The following is a 24887-nucleotide window of genomic DNA, read 5'->3' on the forward strand; positions in this document are numbered from 1 at the left end:
TGTAATTTGTCTGAGTGGGTGAGAATTTCAGGTTAATGCGAGACAGATTGGAAATTGCTTTTGGGATAAATAGATAGATATGATAGATAGATAGATAGATAGATAGATAGATAGATAGATAGATAGATAGATAGCTATATTGTAGATAGATAAAAATGCTAAGCCACAAAAATATAATAATAATAATAATAATAATAATAATAATAATAATAATAATAATAATAATAATAATAATAATAATAATAGCACAGACACACTTCTGTCTGTGGCATTTATTTACTATTTTCAGAGTATAGAAATACTAAAAGAAACTTCAATGACAAACATTTCCACTGAATGACTAATTGGTCACATTAAGAGAAGTGGGTGTGTGCTAATTATCCACAAATGAGACATTAAGCTTGCAGAGCTGCGAGTGGCTAGTCAGTCAGAAGAAATGTATGAGAATTAAGCAAGCAAGTTCAGTTATGTGTTCTTCTGACATACATAGGATTGAATACAAACAACAGAAAGTGAGCTACAGTGAGCTACAGTGAGGGGGGCTAAGATGTTCTAATATACTTAATAAAATGTTGTACTGGACCCTTTTTTTTTTTTAAGTGTTCTAAGAGGAATGACAAGGGGGTTAGGCAAAGATTCTACCTGCATAAGAAATCAATCAGTCACGTAAGGGACAGCCCATTTACATGCACACAGAAGTGTGTGCTACATATCGCAGGTGTTTTGAAAGCATTTGGCTTTATTTTATTTTTTTTGCTTTTTTCGAAACAGGCAACTGTTGAATAAGGCGGGGTTAGCAAGTGTGTGCTTTGGAGAGCAATTTGTTTTTTTTTTCAGTAAAAAAAAAAATGATCAAAGTAGCTGCTGTAGGATGTGAGAAAACAGCAGGCACACAGAGAACCCTTTATCACCTGCACGATGCTTCTGCACTTTCAGTTTTTAATATACGTGCTACCAGACCCTTCAACAGCCTACACACAAGATCTTTTCTGTCCTCTGAAGCAAGCAGGCAGGCAGGCAGGCAGGCAGGGAGGGAGGGAGGGAGGAAGCAGCTTATGAAGGGAATGGTCTTAGCTCCCTCTGTTCCCTGGCCAGCTCTTTCCGAATGCCCCGGCCAGCCTGCCACACAATCCCCCCGTTCACAGCTTATAAAGAGGGCTCTGATCTGGGAGTGTGGCAGCGCTTGGACACCCACCCCAGCTCCACTCTCAGGTTCAGAACATTCCTCACATAATTCCCTCGTCTACAAAAACTGTGGTGGAACATCCAAAAAACACTGGGACTGGAAAGTACCTTAAAGGCATAAGTTTGTGTTTTATATATAGATTACCTTTTTCAAAACCACGCGTAGTAAATCCAAACATTGCAGTCTTACTGAAGTTTCCAATGTACTGTGTTCATTAAAAACACGTCAAAAGCAAGCTAAAGCCTACTGATGAATTGCTACTATCCCCATATTCTCAGCAAACTAACCTCAGTTGTAGCAACCTATAGAATTCAGTACCACAGTGCCACCTATTGACCACGCCACGCTAGATGAATCACGCCAAGTGTATGACCCAACCCTGACCTTTCTATAAACTTCAAAATCAAAGTGTCTAAAGAAGCTTACTCTCTACAGAGGTTATATAGAGAAGGTGATGGTTGAACCATGACCCATTCCACATAATTTGTATTTTGAAATGAAATGCAGAATTAAGTAACAGTCAGTACTGGTAACGAGTACATAATAAAAACCAAAAGGCTTCTGTAAGGCTAAAAAGTTTATCCATGGCCATGGAGCATGTAAGCCACCAATGTCTTTGATATTCTACTTGCTCAATAACATCCAATGGGTGGTCTGGGGATGTCAGATATGTAATTGCTGAATCCCATGGCAGTTTAAATTTAACAGTTTTTCACCAGTGCGGGCATAGAGTATTCGTTCAAGGTTAACTGTGTTTTTTTTGTTGTTGTTGTTGTTGTAAATTCTGACTAATGACAGCAGTCTTGTTCTCAAACTAGGCTGAACAAAAAGCCCTTCAGGGATCCCAGTTTCTTATCCCCGGTGTGGTCAGTTGGTGACGTCTTCATTTGGTCTATTCGTGGTGTGTGCTGCAATTCAGGACGTGGGTGTAATGCTGTGTTTTGTCTGGGCTTTGTGTTTTACCCACTCGAGACTAGATCTTTGGCAGTATTTTAAGGCAAGTGCAATAGCAGGATTTATATAAAACGAGCAAAACGTGAATTTCAGTCATAGCTCAGTTGAATAATGCACAATAGGCAATTATATACTAATATAGTATTCCCCCTTTATAACGCTGTAGTCGGGAGCCATAATTAAGAGACTGTGTTATTTGTGTTCCACCTTATAATGAGAATACTAGTGTTAGTGTAATGGCATTATGGGGCAAATGGGAGCCATGACCGTACAATTATATAATTTATAACTGGTTCCACAGTATAAAGGGCCGCCTTATAAAGGAGGAGCATTGTACTATACAATAAAGTAAAGAAACAGACCAGTATAAAAACAGTTAATCGCAAGGCTGCAAAAACATCCTACAGTACTGAGTTTAGCAGCTGTAGCAGGGTGCTTAATCTTAATTAGTTATCGTGGATATGATAATCATCTTGATTTATGCTCTCATGTTTTAACGGCAGTGCAAAACAATCATGCATGCACTGATTGTCTCATTTATTAGCTGTCGGTTTAATGTCCTGTGATTTTACAATGTTTGAATGGATTTGCATCCCATTGATGAAATCTGCAAGGTGCTAGTGTAACGGATTCTGTCCTGTCCCGTCGGTGAGATGAGATGAGATGAGGTTAAAAGCTCTATAACCACGAACGCAGACAAGCCTGGTTCTTTTGCATTGCGCCCAGTCTCTGCCCTGTTACACTTTCAGGGAATGCTAAAAAAAAAAAAAAAATCAAATAAAAAGACAACGAAGGAAGCCAAAAGTGTTGCATTCTGCTCGTCTAATGCCAAATGGCTTTTACACAGCGTATTCTTAGCTCTTGGGTTTTGCCATGACCTTTGTCACAACTGTATGTGTTACACCTTATTTAAATTATGTAACAATTTAAAAGAATGTCTGCAGGTTCATATGACTTTGGGTGGATTGTAACAGGAGAAAAAAAACATCAGCATAGTTTAAAAATGCTACAGAAAAATAAAAGCTTTTCCCCTGGATCGATATAGTTTTTGTGACCAGAAAGTGAAATGTTACTAAAGAGAATCTAAATATTAATATTAAACTAGCAATAATAGTCAAATAAAATAAATAGGTAAGTAAGGTGTTTAAATCAAAACACAATTGTACCTGTAAAGAAACGGATTGAAATAAGCACCGTGAAAGTTATGGTAACTTTTATATTTCTTTGTGAAATATTCTATATTACTGTCAATGTGCTGAATAACATAATGCAGGAGGGTCCTTAGTGAAACATAAGGGCAAATTGGTTGAACATTATTCCCTGCTGCATATTAAATTGTGCTGCTTTGAATTCGAAAATAATTTAACAATAAAAGCTAATTAATCTAATCAGAGACAAGAAACTGTGTCTAGTTTGTGAAAACTTCTGTGGTTTGCAATTAGGTTTCACAGAACAGGTAGCTCAGTCTGTAGCGTTTTGCAAATGAGGAGGATATCCAGTCCAAAACGAGGGACTTACCAGAATTAATCCCATCGTATGAAGTACAGGAACTGTTTTGCAATTTTCTCCTTATTATATTTTACAGAAGTGCATTGCTGATAAAAAAAAAGGTTAAACTTCAATCATGTAATTAAGTTAAAACTATTGCCTGTTTATACGGTGGCAAAAATGCATGAAATTGTTTTTTTTTTTAAATCAAATTATACTGTGTTTGTATCACGAAATTACATTTTCTTTTGCTTCATATGTTAGGAAAATAAATGTTTTTTTTTTTACTTCACCATAATCTTTTTAATTATGATACTGCCTACAAGTTTTCAAGCAAAACATTCCGTAATGTTGTTATGTATCGTTACAATGTATTTAATGTATAAATCTTTTTGCACAATATAACCCTTACCCGGTCCCTAACCATTTTCTGATATAATTGTTTACTTACATATATTGTGTAAAAGATTTAAACATTTAGGGGTAGATGTAAGAATATGCGCAAAGTGATTCGTGGGTGCAAAAAACGAGCAAAAAACAGGTGCAAAAAAAACCCCATAATGCTGCCGTAAATCATGTTAGCAGCTGTAAAATCTGAAATGCAGCGTATGTAAAGAATGGTGTTCGTCTGGCTTTCTGCACCCTCTATCAATTTTGCACTTTGTCATCATTAATCCATTTAAATTATACTGAAATGCATTCAAATGAAGAAAAGAGCATGGAATTGGGCAGGATCTGGATACTAAGCGGGCGCAAACATTATAATGTGATGTAAGGATTTTGTCTCTAGCAGCTTCCAGTTGTCCTAGATGAGTTTTGGTTTTAATACCTTTTCTTGGAGGTTGCTCCCCTGGACGGAGGAATGTTGTTCTTTGTGTGTCATATATTGCTGGAATTGGTGGCAACCTGTTGGTTATGCTGCGCTTGTCTTCCAATGCTAAGGCCAAACATCACAGCACCTGGTCATGATGCCAGGTAAACTGTCCTTGGCTAAGACCCACCTTACATGCTGTCAAAATGTGTCTTAATGTAGCTGGCGATGAACACAAAGGACACCACGGATCCTCTCCAACCCATAGATTAAGGTTCTGTGGTGATGGAAGAACATCATATGTTGACCTGATGAGGAAACTGATACTGCTCTGTTCAACTGTCCATAGATCTCGCCAGCCAATCTTGCGTTGTTCCACGCTCTCCCATCTTGTCCATTCTCCCTGCTTGGCCTGGGAAACTGCCTTCACACACCTCATCCTCTCCTCCTGCTTTTGCACCTCGTTGACTACCAGCTTCCTCCGTTGAGCTGGGGCTGCTCTGTGCCATGTAGGACGAGCTGAACTGAGACCAAGGCCTCCTCGTCCATGCTGTACTTGCCCCATGATATCACTGATACGAAGGGCAGACTTTGCATCTTCCACAGCTTCCTTTGCTATCCACTTTCTTCCAGTTTTCAAAACAGGTGCTGCCTCCCTCACACATTTGTCGTGTGACTACCAATGTAATTTCCATTCAAACCTTGGCGCAATTAAACTCCTCGGTTAGAGCTGGGACTGGCAGCTGCAGTATCTCTTTACCATACAGACCCACTCTGCTGAGGCAGCGTGGAACTCCATTTGCTGACGTATGAACTGATTAACGCTTCCAGCTTCTCTACTGTTGTCAAGGAAACCTCATACACAGTGAGTGGCCACAGAAGTCTTGGCAGTTTACCAAACTGAAAGCACCAGAGTTTAAGTTTGCCCGGTAAAGCACTGCTGTCTATGCTCTTGCACTGCACTGCTTGCTGTCTCACTTCTCCAACACGAACTGTGTCCTTTAGGTCCTCATCATGCCATCTCCCAAGACTTTTCACAGGCTGCTCAGACACTGTTGGTATTGCTGTTGAACCTCTTACTTACTTTAACTTTAATTATAGATATGCTCCTTGATTTATTGGGCTTGAATTGCATTCGTGCCTATTCAGTGTTATTGATTAGTTTGCCCAATACAGTCAGGGGAGCACAGTCCCCAGTCCTCGCTGAGGATTCCAGAGGGAGTGTCGTATTGGCTCTGGCGCTCCCGTGGGTTAGGGAGGCAAAACCGACAGGGACTTTCTCCTCATCATGCTACAGTTTGCCCTACTGCCAGCCACCCTCCAGAGGCTAGTAGCTCATTGACATCCGCTCTTGAGTAGCTGGCGGCTTGGTCATGGGATCGAAGGACACCCACTGAACCTTCAGTTCTCCTGAGGTGTGGGAGATGAGGGGAAAAAATTATTGGGCATTCTAAATTGGGCCGAAAATCACGGGTAAATTAACAAAAAAAACTAAAAAGAAAAAAACAAACCTATAAACGACAATGAAATGTACTGACAAAGCAAGCCAAACTGTTATTCTACTTGACTTCTAGCCTGCAAGCTGATGATTGAGTGTTTCAAGTCATGGATAAACAGATTACAATACAAACCCACTCACCACTGATCTCCCGTTTTGAGAACAAACCGCCTCAGTGCTTGAATTGTGTGTAGTTTTTTTTTTTCTCTGAGGAATGCTATTTTGAGATCTCCAAACGGATTTAAAGCACGGAACACCACCTAACACCCTCCCCCACCAATACAGTACATTGAAAAAACAATTTGTTTTAAAACAGAAAAATGTAAAAGATAGGTGTTACTTGAAATGAGTTATCCAGAAAATGAACAGCAGCCAGACAGATTGTAATTGCATTTTGCACAATTTGATGATAGCTACATTTTTCTTCCTCCCTCCCTTTCTCTTTCTCTCTCTCTGCCTCTTGTTCCCGAAGTCAAAGGAAAGCTGTGGCTCAGTAAATATTAATGCGCAGTTACAGCCTTGCCATTATGTATTTATAGGGATTACCCAGCTGAAAGGGAGAGGCTCATCCTCAAGCAAAGTGCAGTAGCAAGCTGTGCCTGGAAACGAGTTTGGATTCAAATTCCATGTTGCAAAAACACTCAGCGAACAGTTTGGAGAGCAAGCCCCAAGTAATTATGCAGAGAAGGGTTATCACACCAGTGATTTCACATAGGGTTTCCATTGAATTAATCGAGCTGTTAAAATATACATTGTGTCGATAAACACCTTAGTGCTCTATAAAACCATTACTTTTTTCAGCACGTACTGAACACATTATTCATATTGATGGCTTTTAAAGTACTGAAACACTTTATGATGGGGAAAGAGAGAGAGGGAGACTGATTGTGTGCATTAATTCAAAGAGCCGGCTCTTTTTTTTTATCATTACAGTACTAGTATGTTATTTTGATTACAGTGGATAACATTTACATTTATGACAGGCTGCAATACAGTGTCAGCAAGGAAACCCAGCAGAGCAGCTTGGTATTCATTTTCAAAGCAAGACTCATTGGCACTCGATCATGACCTAACTGTGTTACTGTGAGATTACATCATGCGTCATTATGAAGGTGGTCACAATCCATCACGTTTCAAACATTTCTTCTAGTGCATGGGTTACCGTTGTCAGATTATGCTTGCAGGCGAAAGTTAAAAAGTGCGTACCCCTGCAGTGGTAATATCTGGTGCAGTTGTAAAACAGATTGTTCATTCAATTATTTTGCATGTCTATTTGAAGAGGGGGGGTTGGGCGGTGCAGAGGTTCATATTTATTAAATGGATACCTGCGATTACATTTTAGTCACATTTTCACAATCCATGTGTGGTCTAAAATGGTTAAACAGACCCATGGAATGAGATATAATGTGGTGCCAGATAGCTAAAGTCCTTTCTTTCAAATTACATACTTTACTGTAAAGGGCACTTAAAGGCTGAGTCAGTTTAATGACTGCTAAGTTGATGAGTGCAAAGTTCATTAGGAATAGGGGTGGGGGTCCGAAATACATCCTTTAACCCCTTAACCTCCATTTGTGTTTGTTCAGAAGCAAGAAACAACTATATATATATATATATATATATATATATATATATATATATATATATATATATATACACACATATATATATATATATACACACATACATACATACATACATATATATATATATATATATATATATATATATATATATATATATATATATATATATATATATACAGGCGTGCTCAAATTTGTTGGTGCCCCTCCACAAAAAACGAAGAATGCACAATTTTCTCTGAAATAACTTGAAACTGACAAAAGTAATTGGCATCCACCATTGTTTATTCCATATTTAATAGAAATCAGACTTTGCTTTTGATTTTTTATTCAACATAATATTGTAAATAATAAAATAAATGAAAATGGCATGGACAAAAATGATGGGACCGCTAACCTAATATTTTGTTGCACAACCCTTAGAGGCAATCACTGCAATCAAACGTTTTCTGTAGCTCTCAGTGAGACTCCTGCACCTGTTAACAGGTAGTTTGGCCCACTCTTCCTGAGCAAACTGCTCCAGCTGTCTCAGGTTTGATGGGTGCCTTCTCCAGACTGCAAGTTTCAGCTCTTTCCATAGATGTTCGATAGGATTCAGATCAGGACTCATAGAAGGCCACTTCAGAATAGTCCAATGTTTTGTTCTTATACATTCTTGGGTGCTTTTAGATGTGTGTTTTGGCTCATTATCCTGTTGGAGGACCAATGACCTGCGACTGAGACAGAGCTTTCTGACACTGGGCAGTACGTTTCGCTCCAGAATGCCTTGATAGTCTTGAGATTTCATTGTGCCCTGCACAGATTCAAGGCACCCTGTGCCAGGCGCAGCAAAGCAACCCCAAAACATAACCGAGCCTCCTCCATGTTTCACTGTAGGTATGGTGTTCTTTTCTTTGAAAGCTTCATTTTTTCGTCTGTGAACATAGAGCTGATGTGACTTGCCAAAAAGCTCCAGTTTTGACTCATCTGTCCAAAGGACATTCTCCCAGAAGGATTGTGGCTTGTCAATATGCATTTTAGCAAATTCCAGTCTGGCTTTTTTATGTTTTTCTTTCAAAAGTGGAGTCCTCCTGGATCTTCTTCCATGGAGCCCACTTTCGCTCAAAAAGCGACGGATGGTGCGATCAGAAACTGACGTACCTTCACCTTGGAGTTCAGCTTGTATCTCTTTGGCAGTTATCCTTTGTTCTTTTTCTACCATTCGCACTATCCTTCTGTTCAATCTGGGGTCGATTTTCCTCTTGCGGCCGTGCCCAGGGAGGTTGGCTACAGTTCCATGGACATTAAACTTCTTAATAATATTTGCAACTGTTGTCACAGGAACATCAAGCTGCTTGGAGATGGTCTTGTAGCCTTTACCTTTACCATGCTTGTCTATTATTTTCTTTCTGATCTCCTCAGACAACTCTCTCCTTTGCTTTCTCTGGTCCATGTTCAGTGTGGTGCACACAATGATACCAAACAGCACAGTGACTACTTTTCTCCATTTAAATAGGCTGAATGACTGATTACAAGATTGGAGACATGTGTGATACTAATTAAAGAAACTAATTAGTTTGAAATATCACTATAATCCAATTATTTATTATCTTTTCTAAGGGGTACCAACAAATGTGTCCAGGCCATTTTAGAATATCTTTGTAGAATAAGCAATAATTCATCTCTTTTCACAGCTTCTTTGCTTTATTCTATGACATACCAAAGGCATGCAAGTATACATGATAAAATAGCTTTTAATTTCATCACTTTTCAGGAGGAATGAAGCATTATTTCAATGAGCTGTAAGGGTACCAACAAATTTGAGCACGTCTGTATATATATATACACATATATACACACCTTCTGCATCTACCTTTGGATTAACAATTAAACGCCTCAGTGATTTTTACTAGAGTCATGTGATTTTTAAAGGGTTTGTATCCAGTACGAGCTGAAATTATTCCATGATAAGGGACACGGTGTGGGTATTGAAATAGGCAGTTCCCAAACAGCACCTCAGTAAAAGTCTGCTCCAAAAATCTGCCCCAACACCCTCTCAGTCCCTAGTCTTTTCCGTCATTTGGTTTCATGACAAGCGTTGATGGAGGACAACAGCAATGTGCCTCTGTGTTGAGACACACTAGACACTGTAATTTGATCCAGCGCAGCATTTTTGAGCTTTCAACTACTTGCTGTCAGAATCAGATCACACCAAATCTGACAGTAGTCAGCTTCTGTGAGCACGTCTGTCTGCCAAAAAGGGCTATAATTTCAGAGCGATTTAGACTTTATTGCTTTCCACTGCTGTGTGTTTTATAGAGTTGGTGGTGGGGAAGATCTTTTGCACTACGAGGTTACTTAGAAACTCAACCTTCTGCCATTTATTTGAGCTCATCTTTGTTACGTCTGTTTGATTGTCATTATACAGAGAATGGCTGTCTTTAATACACCTGGTTTTGATGGAACTCCAGCACTGGAGTGCAGTTTCATTCTAAGTGTGAGATATAAAACAAGACTGAGCATGGATGGGGTTAATGTGACCGCCTCCAGATTGATTAATTAATTACTAATCTGGAGATGGTCACATGTATAAAAACCTGCAACTTTGGCTGAATGGGGTTAGTGTGTTCAGAGAATCGTGAGTCGTGAGATCAAAATAACACCGTGTAACAATTTTTTTTTTTTTTTTTGGTTCCTGGGTAGTAAGTGTTATTTCCTAATTGCTTATGCCTCAAAAGTATAGAAAATGGCTATTATTCCCCACAAACTTTGCTTTTGTGACCAGGACAGTGATATTTAGAAATTTACCTATTTTCCAGAACATTCCAGATAGATTCAGTGCTGAGTAAACTTGGAGTAACTTCTAGAACTTTCCAGTAATATAAATAGTAGTATAAATACAGGGGCCTTAAGCCCACCAGTTCAGTTTAGTTCCAGCTGCCTAAGTGGATACATATCTGCATTTTCTGAGATGGCATCAAGGTCATAGGAGACTTCAAAATGGTGGCATCCCTGATGGGTCTCCAAGGCGGTTTTACCAAGTTTCCCTGCTATCTTTGCCTTTGGGACAGCAGGGACACCAAGGCGCACTACCACAGGCGGGACTGGCCACTGCGGACCGAGTTCTCTGTGGGGAGGAACAACGTCAAGTGGGAGCCACTGGTGGACCCCCGGAATGTGCTGATGCCACCATTGCACATCAAATTGGGCCTTATGAAACAATTTGTCAGAGCTCTAGATAAGGAGTCGGCAGCCTTCAAGTTCCTTCAAGACTTCTTCCCTAAGCTGTCTGAGGCAAAGGTCAAAGCTGGTGTCTTCGTCGGACCACAGATAAAGAAGATCCTGGAGTGCAATGAATTCCCCAAGAAGCTCACTAGTAAGGAGAAAGCGGCTTGGAACAGCTTTGTCGCAGTGGTTCGGGGCTTCCTGGGCAATCACAAGGCCGAAAACTATGTGGAGCTGGTTGAGACTCTGGTGAAGAACTACGGCACAATGGGCTGTAGGATGTCCCTCAAAGTCCATATCCTTGATGCTCATCTTGATAAATTCAAGGAGAACATGGGAGTGTACTCGGAGGAGCAAGGCGAGCGCTTCCACCAGGATACACTGGACTTTGAACGCCGCTACCAAGGACAGTATAATGAGAACATGATGGGAGACTACATTTGGGGGCTGATTCGTGAAAGTGATTTACAGTATAATCGTAAATCTCGAAAAACTACTCACTTCTAAATCTTTTGTAGTCATTTTTGTATTACTTTAGTATAAATACATGTTAATTTGGATTCATATGTTGTTTTTTTCTGACTTTATGTGAACGAAAAGACACAAATTCGCCCGTTTTCTCACTGGAAATAGGTCAATTTCAAAATATCACTGTCCTGGTCACAAAAGCAAAGTTTGTGGGGAAAAATAGCCATTTTCTATACTTTTGAGGCATAAGCAATTAGGAAATAACACTTACTACCCAGGAACAAAAATTATGTTACATAGTGTAATCATATAGAAAACAACTCCTACCCGTGCTGGTTTTACACCAGCGCGATACTTGTTTTGTTCCGTGCCTGTTTTTGTTTGTCTGTTTTGGCCACCGTGCCGTTTACTTTTGAAAAGTGTTTTGTTTTCTGTTTCAACCTTTTATTTTATTATGAAACGTGCGCAGCAGTGCTTCATACCCCGTAGTACTGTCTGTGTCCATTCTCTTCCACGTATGTGTCTCTGAGTATTTTTAAGTAAGTGAGTATTCATGCATGTGGTTCAGTGGTGTAGTCCTGAATCTGAAAGTTCCGGAACGCCACAAAAATATTATTATACAAATTCACATTTTATTTGTATGCTGAACTTCTAGTAACACATATAATAAGTAAGGCACTTACCTAATTTCTACATGTAGTTGTAGTCGGCTCACTGATGCTGTTATCCTCGTCAGCATTTTTAGCCTTCTTAAAGAAGCAGTTTGTAATAGAAGCTCCTCGTGCTCTTTTCATTTTATCAAGAGGACTGCTGACTGAATCGGACAGTTGTTCGGGACGGGAGATGCGAGTCATTTGACTTGGTTTGCCTATTATGCGAGTTCACCACTGCTGCCTATAGAAAATAGTACCAGAACGCCGTTCCGAAGCATTGCGACTCGACTACCCTGCTGTGCACAAGATGGTCAGCACTAAAGAACCGAGCCAGGAGCTGCGTATAAGTGTGGTCAAGCTGAGGAAAGAGGGAAATCCTGTGCGCAGTAAAACTGAGGTACTTCAGTTTGCCAAAACCTACAGTGCCATGTGTGGCCCGTAAGTGGAAAAGTACTGGGACTGGCCGAGCAAACAAGGTTCTGGCTGGTAAGAAAATACTTTGATTATCGTCCGTTTACCAGAAGTGGTGACCAACCACGGTTTGACCGCTACACCACCGCTCCCCCAAACCGGTCATACTTTTTTTTTTGGTGCCTTTTCTGTGACTACTATGATGTAGATTTTCCAGCCATTGTTGAATTCATTAGTAAACTATAGTATATCATAGTACAGTAGTGATATAAAACAGTACAGGATATAGGGTTTCATTCAACAGTGCTGTCCAAAACACTGTAGTTGGCAAAAAAAAAAAAGGACAGCATCTGCCGTCAACCAGATGTTATCCTCTCCTGTTTTTATAACTAGCTACCATCCTGGGGGTAAGTGAAAATGTCCTTGCTACCACTTCATTCAGCAATCCACAAAATGTGTTTCAGCATCTTAACCCCTTGCAATTTTTATAGCGTTAAAATAGTGTTAGGCGACCGCGACGGAATTAAAACGACCTTTAGATTAAAAAACGATTAGTAAAACTGTCCTTGTCGGTGATCGAAAGACGATAAACAACCTTTGAAATGTATGTGACAGAACCCAGCAAATTGCACCATCAAAAACAGACCTAAAGTGCAATCACACAGAGAAGTCTCTATGTTAGTGTATGTACTCCATTATAAGCGTATGCCAGATATATATGGACCAACACAAACAACCCCTCCTCTGTCTTTGTGTACAGACTCCCAGTTCATGTGGTTTGGGCTGTGGTTTGCTGTTACAGACGTCAACGAGGTTTACAGGAAAGCAGGAAAACAGTATTTTTTTTAGTGTTTTTTTTTTTTTAATTTTTTTTTAATGCCCCCATCAATGTGAAAAAATGATTCCGGAACCCAAACTAGTATAACACAGCTTGTCTCTATTTCCAAAACCCACAGCAGAATTAGTAAACAGGGGAGGTTTTTGTTGATGCAGGTGCACTCTTTATAGTTTGCTAATACGGAATTTGTGGAAATAAACTTGGTATGTTTGCTATCTCAGTGACAGCTTAAGTATACTTGTGATTTTTTTATATGTATTTCTTTCTAAAAGGAACATTCTGTCAAGCGCTGAGAGTACTAGGGGCACCGTTGTATCTACGGAAAAACACGAGCTACACATTTAAGTGACTTATAAGCAGACATTATTTTGATAGAGGGTAAGGTTTTACATGAACATCGTCATCATCTAAGATACCTAATGAACATATCTGAAGGGGTAATTATTTTTTTTCCCCTAGCTACAGCAATTCCCCCACACAGCTTAGGAGAACTGAAGGTTCAGTGGGCGTCCTCTGATCCCAAGACCGAGCCAGCTTCCTCTTCTACACCCAGAAACTCTAGAGCTCCCTTGGCCTCTGGCCGGTAGGGTCCGCTGTAGTGTGATGGGGAGAAACAGTCCCTTCCGGTTTTGCCTCCCTAACCGGAGAGAGTGCCAAGGCCAATGCAACTCTCCCTCTGGAATCCCTAGCGAAAACCGGCGACTTCACACAGCCAGGACGCGAACCAGTCCTCCTCTGACTCCTCACCAATGGTTTTAGAATCGAATTTGACAGTCATTTATCTCCATTCATCTCCTAAGAAAGGAGAAAGGCTGGTCTTCGGTTATGCAGCACATGGCATGAGGAATGAATTCTCCAGTTTGTCACGATTCCTCAATCACCTCAGGCAATTCCTAATAGGTCCACAAGCCATCTCCAAGGGTTGATGCGCTGGATAAATACTGTAAAAGGAGGGATGTACAGGGCGAGACTGAATCTTAAGATCTTTTGTGCTCTAGCGGCTTATATAGTTGCCCAGAACCTTCGTTTGAATTAACCTGTCGATTCTCATTGCTGAGCTTTCTATTGATCTTTATAAAGTCCTATTTACTACCATTTGACAATTCTGTGTGTGTGTGTGTGTGTGTGTGTGTGTGTGTCTGTGTGTATGTGTTTTCTGAGTTGCGTTTGAGTTTTTGTTGGGGGTTGTTGGGGGTTACCAGACCCCCACTATATATTTGGTCAAACATCCCAGGAAAAGATTCAGCTGCCAAAGATTCAGCTGCCAAAGATTCAGCTGCCGGATCAGCACTGTGGAGTAGTGGTTAGGGTTCTGGACTCTTGACTGGAGGGTCGTGGGTTCAATCCCAGGTGGGGGACACTGCTGCTGTACCCTTGAGCAAGGGACTTTACCTAGATTGCTCCAGTAAAAACCCAACTGTATAAATGGGTAATTGTATGTAAAAAATAATGTGATATCTGTATGATGTGATATCTTGTAACAATTGTAAGTCGCCCTGGATAAGGGCGTCTGCTAAGAAATAAAATAATAATAATAAATTAGGTTTAAACATACTTGCTATCACATACAATACATTATACCTGTTATATAAACAGAATACTTCATAAACGGTCAAATCATCTATATAGAAAGTTACACCTTTGTATAAATGTGCTCATCTTGCAAAACCAATTGGAGATGTCTGCAATATCAAGGAGCCTTCTGACACACACACACCCCGCTATGTGCTATACCTTTAAATAATCTTATTCTCTGATTACTTTAATGGGCTGTTCACATCTTGACAAGATCGTTAAAAACGTCCCTGCTTCCTCAATGCAGGGTAATTAGAATCTTAAGCATCTTTTAATTTTCCAGCTGGTGGTTAAGCAAGTTTCTGAGCGCTCCTATATGTTATTTGTATTCCCCTTTCGTCTGGCTAAACAAAACCCGAAAGGCACTAGATTATAATAAACTCAGCTCTTTTGAAACAATTTATGATATACTGTGCTGTATTAAATCCCCTTAAACCTGTTTTATTTTAAAAGGCATGTCATATTATAAGAGCCAGGTTGCATGGAAATTAATTTTCTCTCTCTTAAACAGCTTTACACCTTTTTTTTTCGATAAGTATAGCAGCTTCTCAGTTTAGGGTTCTCTTTACTGTACCTTACCTCCCTAGGAAAGTTTCCAGTCACCCAGCCAGGGCACGGAACGGTTTATCCTAGTTATTTTGGTAGGACCCCCACCCTTAGTTCAAATGGTTCAGATTCTGGATCTCTATGCGCTTTGGGAAAGGCGACAAACATTTTGCACAGCGGACCGTAACCATCAAAGAGAGCCTTGTGTTTTGCAGGAGGCACCGTTGAACTGAACGAAATGTTTTATTCATACTTTTGTTTAAATTGGCTGCCCTTAGCATGACTGATTAATTCTGGCAATAATCTGCAATATAGAGCTGCATCTCCTTTCTTCAAATCGCCATGTTCAACACAGCAGACCCAACAGGCTTATAATGATGGCTGCCCATGATGGCCCTACTTCCTCTTGACAGAGTTCTGGCATGTGTTTCTAATTTTTTGCCCGCCTCCTGTACCATAAGTGCTATGTTTGCTCATGGGTTTCAATGGGTTTCTAATCACAGTTTCTACATTTGTAATTGTGTGGTACATTACAACAGACACAGTTAGGGGTAGTTTAGATTTAGCTACAATATGCATTTCTGAGGGTTTTTAATTGAAGGGCCATTTAAGGGAAACAAGTAGAACTAAAATTACAAAAGCAATGTAATCCTTTAGTTTGTTTTTCATAAATCAAAATGTCTGTATTATTTTATAAGGCACATACAAATACTGTAATTATGCTGCCAACAACAATACTGGACCATAATGTTTTAAGACCATGAATGAAAGAGGCCACTTTCACATCCGTTCCTATAAGGCTAAATATATGTTATAACTATGAGAGCCAGACTGCCTCATGTATATGTATGGTGAGCCACATGCATTTTCAATCTACCCAGCATATACTGGAGTTACAGAGGAATGAAATGTCTAGTTTAAGTCTTTCAAATATAAAGGAACATGACATAAAATTACTGCCGAATTAAATGCAGCTGGAAAAAAAAACACATTTACATTCACTAAACAAGCGTGCAAGTGAATTTTAAAAGCTGAGTTTGTATGTGAGCATGCTGGGTTGATGCAAGCTAAAGTTGCAGTAAAGATCGCCAAAAGCTACTGTGAAAATACCAGCGTATTACCCTGAAGAAACCCCAACAGAACCATTAGCAGGACACAGCATTACCAGCAATGACAAAACTATGGACTGGGAACTTCACTGGTACTAATATCCTACTAGTGTTTACTGACTTGTAGATCATTATGGTACCAAGCTACCAACTGTACAGTCTTGTGCTACTCTTTTTTTTTATTTATTTTTTTTATAAATTTAGTCATTGCCAATTATTTTTATTATTTTCTCCCAATTTAGAATGGTCAATTATTTTTAGGCTCAGCTCACCGCTACCACCCCTGCGCTGACTCAGGAGGGCGAAGACGAACACACGCTGTCCTCCGAAGCGTGTGCCGTTAGCCGACCGCTTTTTTTCACACTGCGGACTCACCATGCAGCCACCCAAGAGCTACAGCGTCAAAGGACAACGCAGCTCTCGGGCATCTTACAGGCAAGCCCGCAGGCGCCCGGCCAGACTACAGGGGTCGCTGGTGCGCGGTGAGCCGAGGACACCCTGGCCGACCTAACCCTCCCTCCCCTGTGTGACGCTCGGCCAGTTGTGCTCCGCCCCCTGGTAGCTCCCGTCCGCAGTCGGCTGTGGAGTAGCCTGGACTCGGACCGGCGACGTCCAGGCTATAGAGCGCATCCTGCACTCCACGTGGAGCGCCTTTACTGGATGCGCCACTTGGGAGCCCCATCTTGTGCTACTCTTTACAGAACCACTGCATTGACATTTTCGTTCTGCTACACTACCAGATTGGTAAGGGTCATTCCGGTCATGATGAGGCGACTCTTATCTGTATGATCTGCACATTCACAAAAATAAATAAATGAAGTTCAAAACATGATGTGCTGGTCAAAGCCCTGATCATCCCCCGAAGGCCACAGCACGGAAAATCCTTTAAGCTTATGGAAGAGCAATCCGGTTGCTCTCATCTGTTATTATTTCCACAAGCTCTCCTGATGTTACAGCTTCTCGCGAAACATTGATGGATATGTTTTTTTTTAACAGAACCAGACTTAAAATAATGCTGTGCCTATTTTCACAAATGCGTGCCTTTTAAATCAAGTTAAAATCCCAGTCAGCTTAAACCATAAATAATAACTAAGATCATAAATAAAAAAATATTTTATGAACGGCACTGTGCGGAACACTTGGGGACAGATTCTCAAAGCTATTTTACTCCGAATCGTCATTAGCACCAGTTATGATTCTAAAGCGAATAAGAACCATAGAAGCCTCTAAATTAAAAATTGGAGCTGGTTATGTTTGGTTTAGCAGATGTTCTTTACAGCTTTACAGTACAGTTTTGCAATATTACCAACTTTTTTTTCCCCCCAATGCTTTACCATACAGTGCGTTATAGCGCTTTTAACATACTTTGTCTATGCTATGGTTTACCTTGGTACACTGCAGCAAACGGGTGCTTCTGTGAGCTGTGTTGAGCCCTTTCTAGGTCTGCATCCTGTCAATTCTGTGAAAGTATTTTCCGGATTCTGTGTAACAGATGGCATCATCGGGATCAAGACTGATCTGCTCTGTCTTTGGATGGGAGTGATGAACACATAATTAAATAAACACCAAACATTTCTGCTCACGCAACAATTAGACTACTTTCACTGCAAGCATGTGTACAGACCATTGGTTTAGTTCAGCAACTGTACCATAAACCGCTGCTTAAACTCTTTACAGCTTGATAAAACGTGTATTGATCAGTAAAACTAGTTTATAACGGATACTCTCAAGGTTCTGGAAAAAAGGTGTACCTGTATTGTACACTGGCGGTCCTTACAGCCACCTAGTTTTTTTTTGTGAATGGAGTGATTGCTATAGACAAGGTGGCATCTGATTGCTGGAATGCCTCGTTTCACAGGCTTCATCAGTGATAATCATTAGAAATAAGGCCTTATTTTGGTGTCAGTAACAATCAAGCAACCACTTCTGTATTATCAGTTACAAACAATACTGTGATTACACGGGGCATTTGAAGGAAGATAGGAATGTAGATGAAACGAAAGCTTCCTGTATGTGAAAAAAAAACACATACAGAGAAGCCCTTTGACCAATGAAAACTGCATTCCACTAAGCGTTTTCTTTACTTGATCTGTTTACAGGGGGGGAAATAGGTTTCAATCACCCCTTGGGAGAGATGATTCTGATGATACCTATTCCTAGCATCATTTCTTTGACACGTTGTGATGAAGCGAAATAGTCATCCAGCAGAGACGGACTGCTTCCTTATCTCATCCGACATTTGTAAATTCAGATAAGGCTTTCATCTTGGGATTAAGGAGCAGACTGAATAAAGCTGGCAGGGACTGTGGCAAAACGTCTAATATAACACTTGTTCCCTTTACGTACACTGCAGTGACCCGATTCAAGTGTTCCCGGGCTGTAGCAGACTACAACGCCCTGGGGTGTGATCTTGTGCAATCACAGAAGCTATTAAAGCAGGGACAGGGCAGGGCACTTGAGATGTGCGCAAAAAAAGACCATACCGTGTTTTTATATGCTTTATCAAGCTTGAACATGTTTGTTTTTTACATTTTTAGAATGATAAAGCTACAGTGATGTGCAATTGTATTAGAACACCTCAAGCTTTGCTATCTATATCGTTTATATACCTACCTGGATGGATTTCAACTTTCACTCAGTAATATAGAAACTAAAACTAAACCGGCTGCCAGATTCCTAAATGAAGTGTAACAGGTAGTGCGTCAATAAGGAAAATGTTTGCTGTATTCATTTTTAAGTGATCACAAATATTTACACTATTCCAACAAAAATGGGAACTTTCACAGGAAACTACATACTACACAGCAATGGGTACATTTCCTGGAAATCGTGAAATCTGTGAAAAAAAATGCAGCCTTTGGGATTAGTTGTGCTTACAATAGGTAACATGACAACATGATAATTTGTCTTGGAGTGCTAGCAAGCAGGCATGTGTAATGGTACAGTGGGAGAAGTGAAGCTATTCCATACACCTAGCTGTGTGCCACCTCCTGCACCCTCTGGAAGAGGAATTGTTTGTGTTCACTATTGAATTCAGCTTTGCAGTTTGAGTGGCAAGAACCATCTATCTTTCTGAAAATGTCCTTTCTCACCAGCCACCCTGATGAAAACTGTACCAACGCTCTCTAAGCTATGAATTAATATTATCTGGTACCCAAGATGGAAGGCAATGATGTGAAGACAAAAAAAAATGTAATTAAATAGAAAGCCTTAGGCAATTTAAACTTTTTTTCTACTGATGTGTGTGACCAGCATAACCACACTGTACTGTTTCTGTGTAGAGCAGCCTTTTACTGTGCTTTTCCAATGGTTGTCCTATGCATTTACTGTAGTTTACCCTGGTTTGCCATGTTTTTCAATATGCTTCACTATACCTCTCTGTGCTTCACCATGCTTTCACTGTGCTGTGTTACACTTTGCTATGCTTTTACTATGGGAAACTTCAATAAGGAGCTGTGTGTTTTTGACAATGTGAGACGAGACCATCATCATTCCTTTTTTTCAATGCTATTGCTCAAATTAAAAACCTCTGTCATATAAAAATAGATTACAACGTAGCTATACAGTGTTAAAATAATATAATATCTATTTTTTTGGTTTCTAAAAGGATTCTTTCCCTTAACTAATTGTCCTCCACTGATTGCCCCCACAGCACACAGAATGAAAGCAGTCTTAAGAGAATCAGCAGAGAATACTAATGTCAAGTAATGTAAAAACTACAAACTCGGTTCTAAGCTGTGTGTTGTTCTGTGCTGATTCAGCCTGGTGTGCAGAGAAGAAAAAAACCCAAGCGTTGTAAGACATCTTGGCTGGTATCCAGACTCTGAGTGGATTCTGAGTAGTTGCACCAGCCACTCATCCCTGTAATGAATTTCTTTCCAGCATTTTTAAAAAAAAATTTTTTTGCCTGTTGTTGGTAAAACTTCTGGAACGCTCAGGAGTGTTTCCGTTGAGATAAATCAATTCATCCTCTTCAGGAAAAAAAAAGCAAAGTTTTTCTCTCTTCTTTTTAATAGAATGAGCCCGGGGCCTACAGATCGCACATGTTACGCCACAACGGACCCTGGGAACAGAACAAGAGGCTGGTCTTTTGATTGGCATCAGCTTCTCTTTGATTTCCAGCAGTAGTTTCACTTCTAGAAATACACTAATCTATACCCTTTGTGGCCCGAGCAACAATAAAAGAATCAAACTGTGACCCTATGTATTTTTCATACATAAAATGACAAAACGCAACAGTAAAATACTAATGAAGTAAAAATAAGATTCAAATGAAAAAATAAAATAAATACATTTAGATTAAGATGATTTATAGTGTTACAGGTTTTAAAATGTGTTTTTTTTAATTCGTCATTTTTCTTAAGAAGTGCTAATAGTGGGCTAACAGTAATAGAAGTTTTAACAGCTCAGGCCACCGCTGGACTGCAGATTGACGATCATTTGATAAGGATGCCTTCTCATTGCTGGCTGTAGCCAGTGCTGTTACCCTTTCACAAGTGATGAATTTAATAATAATAAAAAAATACATCCCTGATCTCTAATGTCTTCCCTGATGATCATACGCTATATGTAAACAGCAATGCAAGGAATTTGCTCAGGCATATGATTATCTGCACTGTAAACTGCTTTGCAAAATGGGTCTCCAAAGGCTTCTATTGACTACACTGAAATGTAATTTCACTGGGATAAAATGCTGACAAGCCAAGGGGTTCACTCTTCCAGGAGATTTTACTAAACAACACTATTACAGCATTACACTGGATTAGTTTTTATTACTTGATATGATATATATATCAATGTATATAAATTATATATATGTCATATATACTTATCATGCACCAAGTACTGGGGCATATTATTAAATGCAGAAAGTATAGGGTCATTTCTTGCTCGCTTAATCTCTGAATGGTCTATCTTCACATTAAATCTTGGGATACACTTCAAAGCACAGGTTACGTTACCAGTTAGTAATATTCAGGGGTCAATTTGTGCCCGTGCCTTTTTGTCTACAAATGAAACCCTGCTGATATTACATACTCATACAGAATTCTGTGATTTAACAGCTGTTTTCCCTATTGTATAATTTTGTTGTAAGCACTGTACATGCATTAAGTGTGCTTATTCTCCCCGTATTTTGAAGTGCATTTAAAACATTAGTAAAACAGATTTTTATGTTGAAGCGAGCCATTCTGCATTCCTGCTGGATAACATTTTGTTGGTTCCACTGCTCTAGTGAGGCTGTTGGCTCATTTAAATCGAGAAAGCATTCAAAGACGAATCAATTATCTAGGTATTTTTTTACTTCTTGAGCTGGGTAGTTTTGAACTTGAGTGCACCAGTGTTGTGATGTCACCTTCTTCTGCTTAGCAATGTCACAGCGCTATTTATATTTCTAGCAATCACATATGGGTCAACAGCGTAACCCTGTAAAATCAAGGCACTTAAAAAAAAAAAAAGAAATATGATTTGAAAGATCTGTTTTAAAGGTGTAGTGTCCCCCATATGCGATTTTAAAAATATTTTTTTACAGGCCGGTAAACGATTAGCTAACATGCATACATGGGGGTGGGCAGTTCCTAATGCTACAACTACCTTTAGGGCATGTAAATAAACTGGACAGTCAATGATGCCTGCTGTTTGGTCAAGCAAAGTACACAGGAGGCTAAACTGTGTGATACTGTATCTTTAAAATACATTAAGGCAAAATTGTACTGGGTCCTGCTGTGCCTAAGCCATCATTTTGATTACCTACTTTTTTTTTTAAATAGCAATCTGCCATCACTTTCAAAACGACATGCCTGTCAAAGCGAACACTCTTGCGATCATAAAAAGGATTAGTTAACTTGTACGTGCAGTTTGTTCAACGCTTTTATGTGTTTTGTTCATATCTGAAAAGCGATCAGAAAAAAAAAAGATTACAAATGTAGAATGCATTATTTTATGTAAGGAAGAACGAAAAAACTATACACCACTCAGTAGATAGCAATTCTAAAATAAACTTGACGAATGTTTCGACTGGAAGTCTTTCCCAATGTTTATTTTTAGATTGTGATCTGGATTGATTGTGCATAATTAGTTTTGCTCTTATTGTATTACTCTTGCTCTTATTGTATTACTTGTATTGTAACACTTTAAATGTATTTGCTTACGATTGTAAGTCGCCCTGGATAAGGGCGTCTGCTAAGAAATAAATAATCATAATAAATAATAATAATAATAAATAATAATAACCATGACACTATACTGTAACAAATTATATGCCCTACCCTTGACTTTCCTTACGTTGTATTTCAAGACCTATAATGCATTGTCTAATCTACTACAGTACTGGTGTATGGGGCGCCTTGCCAGTATAATAACAATTAAAAAAAAATACAACCTATATATACATACACTCAAATAAAGCCGATGCGTAATAAAAGCACCGACTCCACTCCGCAACAGCTAATTTTGATTGGTTTTTCATTCAGACAAACTATTCCTTTTTTGTGCTGGGAAGGCGGAAAAAAGCACCCTCTAAAAATAGCTTCGATATTCCGAAGCCTGCCTAATTTGTAAGGTTTTTCAAGGCGGGCCCGGCTAACATAAATAATTAGAAGTTCCCAAATTCATAAAACAGCGTCTGTGACACACAGCCCCTCTTTTGTTGCAACGTGTTCATTAACGCTCAGCGGCAGTAATATAACTTTTATGGTTATTATAGTGTTTAAAAGTTATTACAGACTCCTCCTGACCATATTGGCGACGTTTATTACATATTAAGGATATGTGAGGATTTTTTTAATTTTTTTAATTTTTTTTTAATATATACGAAAATGAACTGACAGCTCAAGCTTCTAATCGAGCCTTCCTTCTGGATACTTGTCACCCAATAATAAAAAAAGCTAGGAAATGCAATGCAACGAATACATTATGCTTATATAAACTGCATGAAAGGAGAACGTCTTTAGGAAGCAAAAATAAACAAGAAAGCAAAGGAAAACATTTTCAGACTGTTTAAAAGCCAAGTTCCTCAACACGAGAGTCTGCAAAACCCAATCGGCTGCAGAAGCTTTTTCATGTTTTGAGAACTGGAAAGAATTGACACGGCGGCTTATATTAATACCTGAGTGACTATCTGGAAGTGCTAGTGCGCCCAAATAGAGAACCGATCCTGTGACGACATTATTACTAATGTTGTGTTATGCATCATTTTCAGGGCACTCGCATTCCGACATAACTGGTCTTTGAATGGTGATGTCATAGTTAAAAGTCACATACCCACTGTGGCTTAACAAAGCCACAGGCAGTAGTGGATGCCTAGAGCACAGTAGCACACACCTGCTGTAAACACCTATCAAATTATTCTTCAAATGATACATGTTGCAGCAGGCGCCGGTATAATAAACATACAGTATCGAGGAGATGGTTTTATATATACACAGAAGGAGAAGCAGCAGTGTAAAAGCCTGGTGCCTGAGGTTTAGCAAAAGATTAACTTGCATTTCGGCTTTCTGAATCTATTCTAAGTGATGCTTTCCGACACCGCAGCTACCTCCATCACTCGATGCATCCCCTTAACCATGTTCATTCCAAAGCGACAGCTGTGCTTTCGGGATTACTATTGGCTGTAATCATCATTGCAATTTTAAAACTTAATAAAATAAAATGACCCTTTTAAAATATCCGTTCTTTTATGATACCTTATATATTAATCGACTTTGTTAAAAAAATATATATATATCGCTGGGAACATAATAAAGTTAAAGTGAGAATAAAGTTTTAGGCACCAATATCTTGCATTAGTCTCCTTGTTACATATAAACATTAGCACTATAATATAATTTGAGCAACTTCTAATGGTAAGCCTGCTTCGCGTAATAAATATGGTCCCACACTTGCCAAGCGTCAACTAAAATTAGTGATGCTCAGACGTTACATCAGTGCTAGTTAAATATGCGTTTTCTTTTTTTTTTAATTACCAAATGTGTAAAACTCGTAGCACAGTATTTGCAAAATGTATCTACCCACTGTTGTAATTCAGTTTCTGTTACACCAACCAATTCTAGTATACCTACGTGTTTCAAACATTCATAATTTAACTGATTTTATTTTTATTTTTATAACAGATACTTTAAAAAAAAAAGCAATACTGTGTCTAATCTTCGCGCTGGAGGGAAGCCATTAAATGGTTTATTTTATTTCACGCCTACCTGTGCCGTTTCGTCTCCGGCTGTCTCCGTGGTCGCCAGTTTCCAACATTCTCTCTCCTTGCGCTGAGATACAACTGAACTGCTTTAGCGGAGCGTGGCCGCGCTCCAGAAACCACACCAGATACGCGCACAGCTCCCCTTTCCACGGTGACGCGCACGCCCAGGGATTGTATTCTGTTGTATGGAGCCGCACAGTTTTTTTTTTTTCAAAGACCTGTTACGGTAACGCGCATTTGGTATAAATTGCTGTAGTTTTGAGGTCTGGCTGGCTCTCAAAACAGTTAGCACTAGTCAGACCCAGTCAAGTATTTCAAGCGTTGAAAGGAAACACAAAATGTGCAAAAGTGTATAAACAACACTTTGAATTCGTCTCA

The 24887-nt window shown here is 39.4% G+C and overlaps 1 protein-coding gene across 3 annotated transcripts in view; it reads right to left on the reverse strand.

Annotated features, from left to right (window-relative positions):
* The window catches only part of znf385c (zinc finger protein 385C), a 125336-nt gene extending 100754 nt beyond the window's left edge, over nucleotides 1-24582 (reverse strand). For all 3 annotated transcript variants that reach the window (XM_059006609.1, XM_034055290.3, XM_034055289.3), the window contains exon 1: nucleotides 24514-24582. In XM_059006609.1, the coding sequence (XP_058862592.1) occupies nucleotides 24514-24562 (49 nt within the window). In that variant the 5' untranslated portion in view covers nucleotides 24563-24582. The remainder of the gene's footprint in view (nucleotides 1-24513) is intronic.
* Nucleotides 24583-24887: the final 305 nt, after the last annotated feature.

This window comes from Acipenser ruthenus, chromosome 33 (genome assembly GCF_902713425.1).
Source record: "Acipenser ruthenus chromosome 33, fAciRut3.2 maternal haplotype, whole genome shotgun sequence".
Classification (NCBI taxonomy): domain Eukaryota; kingdom Metazoa; phylum Chordata; class Actinopteri; order Acipenseriformes; family Acipenseridae; genus Acipenser; species Acipenser ruthenus.